Genomic DNA, 11,172 nt, shown 5'->3' with positions numbered 1-11,172 from the left:
CTGTCAGTTCTAGGGGACTGAGATCATATATCCCCATGTTCATTATTCTAAGTAGCATACCTGCAAAACAATTCAGCAAGGCCAAATTGATTAGTTTTTGAAAATGAAAATGTTTAATGTGATTCATAGAAATTCATAATCATATTACCTCTTTTTATTTACTGAATGTTTCTGACAAAAAAGTCAGAATTTTGGGAATCTGAAAGATGACCTGGGGGGAAAAACCTGAATTTTGAAGAGAGATAAATTTCTTGAACTATGATCTAGATCTTTTATTTTTTCCCTCCCATGGAAAGAAATGGTGGGAATGATATATATGAAATAATCTTATGTACATTCTAAAGTTTATTATTTGAATCAAGATTTAAGTAATCTGCAGAATTTGGTAAACTTGACAAATGAAAATAAAAACAACTCCTTATTTATATCTGTTGGTATGTTTCCTTACTTTGTGCTTTTTTTAGTATTTTTTCATTCATTCATTTATTTGTTTTCATGTTCCCATACTTTGTAAGCACGTTTTCTTCCTATGAGAAATAAATGAATGGGATGTAACAAGAGACTGTTACCATCCACTTAATTGGCTGAAAAGAAGCACATTTTAAGTGTTGCTATGTGTCAGATCTTTGTTCAATCCCAATGGGTCAGAAACCTGCTTTTAGAACCTTCAAGCTGATCTGTTCATTAAGGACATTATTATGCCATAAAAACAGCCTAAAGAATTGTATCATCTGCTTAGGAAAGCCAAAATAAGATTTTTAGATTGTATTTTTAGATGTTAGCTCAGAAGGTAAGTTCTCAGATGACCCAGAGAAATTCTAATAGCATTAATATCCTTCTTTTTGGGGAAATATAATCATAAATCAAAAAAATTAAGATAGTGACTGGACTCCACAGCTTTTGTGATCAAAGGCTTAAACAAAAGCAAATTAAATAAAAAACACTTGGCCCCCATCATGATCTACTTACTCTTTCCCTCCCTTTCCATGCCTACCTTTGATTAGATTTAAAGTGTGGCTTTTTCACAAAAAGTTTCTATACTCTCATTAAAAATAAAGGGAAAAAAAGCCATTTCAGCAATTGAACATTAATTCTCAAGCAACCCTATAATAATAAATCCATATTCAGGCAGAGTGAAGGAAAAAAAATCCATGGGGTTTTTATAAACAAGCACAAATATACTGATTTTTAAAACCTTGAAAAGGACTTTGACAACATCCTTTTAATTAACTACAATCATTTATGCCTCTGTGGGGAGTCTTCAGTTGTTTTTAGTCTTCAAAAAATATCTACAAGGAGCAGCCCACATATTGGCAGCTGATATGCAGTCCTCAACCATTTTTGCTTTGCAATGGAAAGAAAACCTTATAGCAAACAATACAGTAGAATTATCCTTACATGACAAAATGACAGAAATCAACTGTTAATTGCAACACTTTAAGGTTGGTTCCCAGCTATGGTCTATCAAGAAAAGAACTGTGAAGTGAATCCTTATAGATGTTTTCTGCCCTCAAAAGATAAGCTTTGTTGTCTCATCAGCTCTGTTTTTATTATTTTTTTTCTTCTTGTTTTTGGAGCTAAGCTTAGCAAAAATACATGGTAAAAACCCAAGATGACTGATGGGTAGATAGAGCTATTTTATTTCTGCACTGTAGAAAACAGGGTAAAAGCCAATCACTTTCCATATATTTATGGTTAAAGATGTCTGCCATTATGGGGACAAATTCAGTTTTCCAAAGAGGATTTAAAAGCCTAAGGAATCCACAGGATTTTTGTCAGCATGTCTCAGGGACATCAGTACCTAATAGCAGACAGAACAATATTCAATGAGCACTACTACATAATCTTTTCATATTTCTCCATAAACCCAGTTTTTTGAGGAATTGGCCTATTTTTTTTTCCTGATCTCATACTTTTGCTAATGTGCACACTTCAATTAACTGTGTTCTGAGAGAATGAATATCTTTTGAAGAATAATCAATGTGACAAGTGAGTTAATATTTAGCTTTCTATTGTGAGTTTAGTCCCCAGTGATAGGGTTAGGTTTTGAAACTGTTTTAATTGTCTAATAAATGTTGATTGATTGATGATTGCCATTAAGAATTTTTCTATATGGTATGGTGCTCATTTTTAGCAGATGAGGCTTTCCATTCCATTTTGAATTTTAACTAATAAGAATAAAACTATGGCAAAATCCCCATATTATTACAGCACTTGGATCCATGATCAAATAGTAGATACCTTTGGCTAAAATTAATAGCCCCCAGAGGTATATGTTTTTCCAAGACAATGAAACCATTCCCTACAAAAGAAATAGGATACAATTGCTACAGAAGACCAAGTATTACCAAATGAATTTGTGCCAGCCTAATTGCATTACCCTGAAGGTTTGAATTATTAAGGCTTATAATGAAGAGGAGTTTCTATTTATCTTCTACTCTTTGCTTCTGAGAGAATTCTTCATTATGGTTATGCATTGGATACATAACATCCTTGTGTTTCTTGGTTATTTCTTTAAACATGGGATTGATTTGTAAGTTTTACTAGGTAGGAGTGCCCAATTCTATTTAGTATTTTAAAGACAAAATGTTCAAAAGAGATTAGGCACTAGAGCACTTGGAAAGTTGATAAGGTTTCACAATTATGTTTAAACACAGAAATCTGTTTATTTAACCAAACAAAACAGAAGAAATTATACCAGCCCTCAGTTTTTGAATTTTCATTTAAATGTGTGAATCTTAAATCCACACTTTGAAATGTTTGTGAATCTATGTATCTCCAAAATACTCATATTTCAATAGGTTTTTCACATTTATATTCACCAACAGTATCACAAAAGTTCTTGGGTTTTTTTATCTTTTTTTTTTTTTTTTTAAACGTAACTGTAAGCAACAGTAATTCTAGAAACACTAGAGAAAAAAAGCATAGCAATGTCCACAGTCACAAGAAAAGTGCACATTACTGGGTCACAATCACAGTCATTACTTGAAAAACTCTATGGAACAAGTAGATAGGAAATCTCACTGATGCCTTAAAACTCATCTTTAAAAATGGAATTACAGATTTTTTTTACATGAAATAAGGCAAATTCAGGAATGTACAAGGAACTTGTTTGTTCAACCAAATCTAAACAACAGAACAAATAGTACAAGTAAGCATCAACTAAAGGACTCATCTCTATATATTTAAAAATAGGCTTGCCTCAGCACACAAAGAAAACACCATTTATGTGGATCCAACACTAGAAAATAAGAAAGCAGGGCCAAGGCGGGGGAGAAGCAGGGTGAGAGTTCACTATGAGTCACAGCTGCATCCACTGAGAGTTTGTAGAACATTGGAAACTGGTTCTGAGAATTCTATAAAGCATATTCATAGAGGAAATGGCCTTTTTTTGTTGTTTTTGTTTTTGAAGAGTATCTCAGAAAGAAAAATGGAAAGGAAACTACAGAAAAGAGTGCAAATTTTCAGATTGTCACTTGCAACCATTTAACATTCAGTCATCTACATCCAATCACTACTTCAGGAACTTCTACAGGACAGCAGCAACAGCAGTAATCATGAGTAAGCAGCTGTAACAAACCAAGGAGATTATTAAAAAAAAATGATATGTCTTCATAGATAAATAGATATTATAAAAGAAACAACTACCCCAAAGAAACAAAAGAACAAACAAACAAAAAAACAACAACAACCTACTCTATGATAACAATTGCTACTAAGAAAGCTGCCATGTTGAATGGGATGACTTTGAAAACAGCATGAATGCAAGTAATGCAGGCTCCTTTGGGTAGTAGTTTCTGATGTGATGATTTGACAGAATGTAGATACATGGATTTTCCAGCATCAAGTGTATTTTTCTTTTGTAGAAAGAATTTGGACATAGAAGAAGAAAAAAAGGATGGAAAGGGGACTTACAATAGTCTCTCAAAACAGTTTTTTTAGGACCAGTGAAAAAGTTATTAAAGTAAAAATGACAATTTTGAATGAAAAAAACAACTTTTTTTTTTTATAAAAATTACATTTTCTCTTTAAAATACAAGATCCTTTAAATTGCTGTTTTGTCCTGTACCAACAGGAAATTTGGCATTGTTTTTTTGCCATATACTGCAGCTTTAGGTCCAATGAGTCAGTAGCATATTCCACAATATTGCACTTGCAGCTTGAACCAATAGAAAGGACCACAGCATCTTCTGTTTCATCTGTGAATTAGCATTCTACAGTCACTTTTTTCGATATTTTGCTGATAGACTAAAACAGAAAGCAATGGGCTGGACACATGAAAGTACCTCAAAAAGATCAGAGGCCAGAGTTCCCCTGAAGCACCTTAACACATCACCTTAAGGATCAAGAACAGTGTGGCTTTATGGTAATTAACTCTCCTAAAAGACCGTGCAGTAGTAATACCTGAAGCATCTGTTCTGGGAAACCAACATGTCATTAGTGGAAACTCCAAGATGAGACCCAGTGAGTGTCAAGGTCATGGAATTCAGTTCTGCTGTAAAATAAGATTTTCTAGTTCATCTGCAGAGCGGAGTAAAAATGCTGCAGATTCTCGGTATCCCGCCACGAGCTGCCGCACAGCATTGATTTCAGTTGGGCTCAGCTGGGGTCTGGAGCTTGAAGTGCTGGAGGACCCAGAGCTGGTGGGTAATTGTCTTTTCATGCTGAGATCAGTGGGACCTGGAAATGAGAGCCACAAGAAAAACAATCAATAACCTCTGTAGATCCATTGCACCCTTCACTAAGGATCTTACTGCACTTAATCTTTCCTCTTCATTAGCTGTTAGACAGATCTCCAAATTTTGGGGGCACTTGCAACCTCCTAATAGTGTTATATGAATGAAATCAGACAATGGGGGGAAAAGGCACTTCATGTATTGAGCAGAGGGATTCCATCCTTCAGTGGTGGAAGATGTCTTTGAATTTTGGTGTTGTAACTTATTTGGGGGCAGCCTGGGAACAAGGTGGATAGAATACCAAGTCATGAATCAGAATGACTCAAATTCCTGAGTTCAAGCACTCTGATCTCCAAATTATTAGCTCCAAATTATTGACCCTGGGCAAGTCACTTAACTCTGTTTATCTCAGTTCCTTCATCTGTAAAATGAGTTGGGAAAGGAAATGGCAAATTATTCCAATATGTCTGCTAAGAAAAATCCAAATGGGGTCACAAAGAGTCATAAACTGACTGAAAATTGAACAAAAATTTGCAGCTTATTGCTTGTGTGACCTTAGGCAAATAACATCACCTCTTTGGGTTAAGGTTTCCTCACCCAAAAAATAGATAGACCTACATTCAATCCACAAACATTAAGCGCCAACTCTGTCCCAGGCATCTGACAGATATCTATGATATAGAGACAAGGAACTTATATGCTAATGGCTCCTTTCAATTCTCATTCTAGGATCCTCTAGAAAGTAGAACATCCTTGTTTGGTGTCACTTGCTGGAATGTCACAACACATATTTGGGAAAATTTGGCTGTTAAAACTTTCTCAAGACAAATTTTAGTGATTTTTAATAGAGATGTCAAAGTTAGTTACTCTTAGAAATTTCAACCAAAGGTCAGCCAAAGAAGAGGGAAGAGGTTTCAGATTTGGAAGACTTGGAACAAACCTGGAATTCACTTAGGAAAAAAAGTGGAACTAGAGAAGAGGCAGTTTCAAATTGGTTCCCAGAATCTATCAATTTTTTAATTATCTTGGCCTTCCAAAGCTTTGGTCTTGGAATCTATATAATACATATTCCTTGATTTAGTGTGAATAGAAAGAACAAGGCCTACTTCTATGGAATAAGACCATCATTTGCATGGCATTTTCCGATTTAGGAGCTAATTTCCCCTGAACCATCACAGCAAATAGTCCAAATATTTTTATTTTCATTTTACAGATGAGGATATTGGGGTTCTAAGAGTTCAGTGACTTGCCCCCAAGGTGATTCTGAGACTCCAGATTTGCTCTACTTTACTGCATTTTTATGTAAGAGTCTGAAGTACAAGAACTCCAAGGAAATCAAGTTGCTTACACAAGTCACAGAACTGAACTCAAAATTCATCATCAATGGAAGTATCATACATCTTTATCTGTGAGGGCCCTTAGCAATCATCTAATTTAATTTCTTAATTTAAGGAACCTGAGGTATAGGAATTTTAAAGGTGACTAAGTGGCAGAGTCATGATTGGGACTCTGGAACCTCTGATTCCAAATCCAGAGCATCTCCCACTAAAACAACAATTGGGAAAAGATCAATATTCTACTATAGGCAGTGTGACCTGAATAAGCTCTCATTAATTTCCAGGTCATTTCCTTGATTGACAATCCATTTATGGTCAGCAATATCCATTAACTATATGACTGGATGGAGCCCAGTGCCAGAACAAATTTCTTTTGGACTGGAAAAAAAATTGGTTGGCCTTTCCCCTCAGAGATATAGATATTGCAAAGGTTTTAATGCACTAGTCCTGAAGACAGAAGATACTGGTTGCAATTCTTTGTTTGATGCTTACTAGTTCTGTGATTTTGAACAAATCATTTGACCATTGTGGATTTCAGTTTCTGCATCTGTAAAATGGGATAATTGAACTAGATGACTACTGAGTTCCCTCACAGATGCAGGTCAATGAGTCTAATGAATTTTCTTTCATAAGAGTCTCACATGTAGTACTTTTTTGCCTATCCATATCACCAGGATGGGTTTCATTTTTATAAGCCTTGCACTGAAATAGAATACTGTTTTGGTTTTGTTTGAGAAACTTCCATCTCATTCTGCTCTTTGGAAATCTCTGAGCTATTACCCTTTATGTAGGTATTGTTATTCACGTTTTACCAATGAGGAAACTGAGGTACACAGAATTGAAATAACATGCCCTGATTTATATCACTGGATTCAAATTCAGTTTTTTCTGACTTTGGGTTCTTCATTCTACCATCCCACTGCTTCACACAATAGCAAATGGTAGAATCAGGACATGAATTTAGGTCTTTTGATTCCCTTATGCTATATATAATCATCCTTATTAAGTGCTGGAATTTGACTAACTGATTTGCTTATAAAATACATTTTCCTTGGTTTGATCTACTTGAAAAAAAGGATCCGTGGCTGAACTTCAATAATGTTAGAGATTCCTAATATATCTGGGACTTGAGCTTGAGCTGACTGTGGGCCGTGTGCTCTGTGAGAGTGGAATGGGAAGTATAAAATGTAGTATGTACAGTTTGACACCCTTGTCTCTATGTATGGATTCAGTTATCATGCCTATGCTGATGGTTTTCAAATCTACTTATTCAGCTCTAACATCCTCTAATATCTCCAACACCATCTTTGACATCTTGAACTAGGATGTCCTATAGATATTTTAAACTAACTAAACTCAATAACTTTCCCCCTAAACCCTCCTCTCTTCTTAGTTTCTTATTCTTGTAAAGGACAATAAAATCTTCTAGTGTCTCAGGCTCTTAGCTTAAGTTTCACCATTGGTTCCTTCCTTTATTTCAGCCTCCATACTCAATCTTTTAGATTTAACTTCCTAACATTTCTTGTGTGTGTGTCTCCTTCTTTGACATCACCACCAACCCAATGAAGCAATAATTCATGCCTGAATTATTGATATTGTCTTTTGTTTGTTCTCCCTGCCTCAAATTTTTCCCCACTCTAGTCCATCCTCCCGTTCAATAGTTAAAAGTATAAGACTGACTATATTCCTCATGACCCTGCCTCCCCACATAGCTCCCTCTCCAAACATAAAATCCTCTGTTTAATAATAAAAATAAAATTCTTCATAACTTGTTACTCCCTTCTGAATCTTCATACAGCTTTCTCTTATCCATGTACTCTAGTACAGTGATCTGCTTACTATTCCTTCCATGAAACACACTATCTCCCAATTCTGGGTATTTTCATTAACTGCTCCTCATGCCTGGAAATGCCCTGTCTTTTTCCATCTCTGCCTTTTGGCTTCCCTAGTTTTCTTCAAGTTCCAACTAAAATATTATCCTCTGTGAGAAGCCTTTCCCAATCTCCCTTAATGCTAGTGCTTTTTCTTTTGTTAATTATCTTCATTGATCACAATATAGAGTTTGTTTGTATATTGCTGCTTGCATGTTGTCTCCCTTATTAGACTATATAGGCTCTTTGAGAGCAGGGGTTGTCTTTGCCATTCTTTGTATTCCCAGCAATTAGCACAGTGCCTGACACATAATTGGCATTTGTTTATTGACTATTAATGGCCTATTATCTTTTTAAAAATGCTTGATTGGTAAGTAATACAAATACTTACTATCCACACTTATATTGGTGTTTTAGAAGGTTTGTTTCCCAAAGGGGTATATATCCTGTATTTTCTGGAGACATCTCTGAGAATAGTTTGGAAAAATGAATACAATCTGAAATCCCCATAAAGTCCAATACAATTTTATGACAATAGCCATGTTTTTGTTTTTATTCTCCTCAGGGGGGAAAGCCATTATCCATGGCATAATGGATAGAGGAAGAACTGGGTTAAGATCCTATCCCCAACATATACTGGTTATGTAACTCTGGGCAAATCTCTTACCCATTTAATGGTCTAGACAATTCTTTTTGACTGTGAGTTGAAAAAAAGATGCCAAACTGTACTGGGTAAGGAAGTTTCCTCTTATGGAATTCTCTCTACCAAAGGAATAATAAGGCCACTCTCCATTCAACTTTTTTTTTTTTTTTTTTTTTTTTACTTTTCCCACTAATAAAAGAAAGTTCTGAACTACATCCTTCCACCCAGAGGGAGTCTGAATTTCTCAGACAAGGCTTATCTTAGAGCAATTATTTAGTTAACCCTTGTTAGAATCAGTTATTGTAATTCAGCCCTCTGAGAATTACAGAACTATTATTTTGACAAGTGTAGAAATATTATTTCATATTCCTTTTTTCTCCTTGTTGTTGCTTCTTCCTAACAAACTCAGAAAATGGTTTATAAAGCAAAGTAAACCTGCAATGACTGACTGAGCAACTAAAATCAACAACCAAAAGGCCTGGAATGCAAAATAATTAATCCATGGCAAGATGACAGGAAGATTGACAGTTACTTTGTGAACTATCTAGTCAGTGTGGTAATTACCTACAAAACAACTGTGTTATTTTCTGTTAACATATTTCATCACCAAATTAACATTGTTTATTTATTAGGATGATTATCGAAAATTATGATTAGAACCAAAAAAGGAAAATAAAAATGACCATTCCTACTACAAATCTTATTTTGTAAATTTTTTCTTGGGTTTTCCACGATCTGTTGTGAAATTCCCTCATTTAAAATGTAATGTCCTTCTATAAAAAATGATGAACAAGCTGATTATAGAAAGGCCTGGAAAGATTTACATGAACTAATGCTGAGTAAAACAAGCAGAACTAGGAATACATTGTACCCAATAACAACAAGAATGTGCAATGATCAGCTATGAAAGGCTTGGTTCTCAGTGATTCAGTGATTCAAAGCAGTCCCAATAGACTTTGGAGAGAAAATGCCTTCTGCAACCAGAAAAAGGTCAAAGGAGACTGAATGTAAATGAATACATGCTATATTCTTTTTTTCTGTTTGGTTTTTTAAATCTTTCCCATGGTTTTTCCCCCAGTTTGCCCTGATTTTTCCTCCCCAATTCGATTCATAAAGCAATGTGTATTAAAAATATATTTACTACAATAGAAAATAAAGCTTTAAAGTAAAATAAATAAACAAATAAATAAATTATAGTGTCTGAACCACTCTGAATATCTTGCATTTATAAAACTCATAACAAATGCAGTCACTTTTACTCTATAGAGTGAAAACTAACTGCTTTCTAGAAGAGTTGATCTTTATTCCTCTCTAAGTGTTAAGAAAAATCACCTCACCATTTTAAGAATGAACAAAAATGTTCAAATGAAACTCTTCATTACATTTATTGCAAATTAAATATAAATAGGAACTTATATTTTATGTCTAAATGCTTCATATTTACACAACTCTAGTAAAATCCTTAAATAAAGTGCCTTTGTATTTTCTAGTTAGATTTTTAGCTTCTATTTTATTTAACAATATATTACATGTCTTTCTCATTACAAAGCACAGAGGATAGAACCTGTATATAATGATGATAGCTGACATTTATGTAGTACCAACTATTTTCCATACATTGGATGAAATGCTTTACAATTATCTCATTTACCCCTTACAGCCACCTTAGGGAATAAATGCCATTATTTTGCGCCTCACTTTACAGTTGGGGAAACTGAGAGAAAATCAGGTTAAGTAATTCACAGTACATTGTATTATAGCTAGTAGATGCAGCTACATTTTTTTTTTGGCTGAGTGAGGCAATTGGGGTTAAGTGACTTGCCCAGGGTCACATAGTGTCTGAGATCATATTTGAACTCAAGTCCTCCTGACTTCAGGGCTGGTGCTCTAGTCACTGCGCCACCTATCTGCCCCCAGTTCAGCTACATTTGAACTCATGTCTTTCTGACTTTAGGCCCAGCAGTTTCTGTGATATGGTGCCATCTAGTAGCCTATATGAATTTTGTTTCTCAACTCCATCCTTATAAGGGACTCTTTCAAGATGTAATGGATACCATTAACCCTGGGGTTAATCCTTCAAGATGTAGTGGATAGGATTATACCCTAATATAGGAAATTCTAAGAAGAAACTCTCCACAAATACATGTTTGTAAATCTGTTGCTTATAGTATTTCTACTAGATACAGACATTTGCATTTCATAGAATCATGGAACCTTAGAAATGGAAGGGATCTCAGTGGGCAGCTCCCACCTGTAACATGAATTATTTCCACAATGTCTGCAACTGTGAAGCCAAGGTACCTCTGCACAACTACAGGGATAAGGACCTCTTCACTTCCTGAGGCAGCACATTTCAGCATTTATTGCAATATATTATTTTCCATTCCAAGATCTATTTATTTTAATGTATCTCCAATGTCTCATTTATAACCAATGACTCTTTAATTTCCAAATATAATCTAGGAGGTCCATATTTATCTTCTTGGATGATCACTTATGTCATGATTATGTGAAAAATAAAAATATCATTAAAAACCTTTGGACAAATATTTGTTTTTTAAATTGAAAATTGTTCTGTAAATAAAGTTATATATTCTAAGATAGCATCCAATATTTAACATGTTGTCCACAAGTCATATGTATAT

The 11,172-nt window shown here is 34.7% G+C and overlaps 1 protein-coding gene across 5 annotated transcripts in view; it reads right to left on the bottom strand.

The window, feature by feature from the left end:
- Positions 1-2,787: 2,787 nt before the first annotated feature.
- NOL4 (nucleolar protein 4) overlaps positions 2,788-11,172 on the bottom strand; it is a 473,540-nt gene continuing 465,155 nt past the window's right edge. For 4 of the 5 annotated variants that reach the window (XM_031946460.1, XM_031946461.1, XM_031946462.1 and 1 more), the window contains one exon: positions 2,788-4,680. In XM_031946460.1, the coding sequence (XP_031802320.1) occupies positions 4,487-4,680 (194 nt within the window). In that variant the 3' untranslated portion in view covers positions 2,788-4,486. The remainder of the gene's footprint in view (positions 4,681-11,172) is intronic. The other variant, XM_031946463.1, reaches the window with a different exon arrangement.

This window comes from Sarcophilus harrisii, chromosome 1 (genome assembly GCF_902635505.1).
Source record: "Sarcophilus harrisii chromosome 1, mSarHar1.11, whole genome shotgun sequence".
Lineage (NCBI taxonomy): Eukaryota > Metazoa > Chordata > Mammalia > Dasyuromorphia > Dasyuridae > Sarcophilus > Sarcophilus harrisii.
Note: the sequence above shows the minus strand (reverse complement) of the source record. Positions and strands in the feature narration are given on the sequence as shown.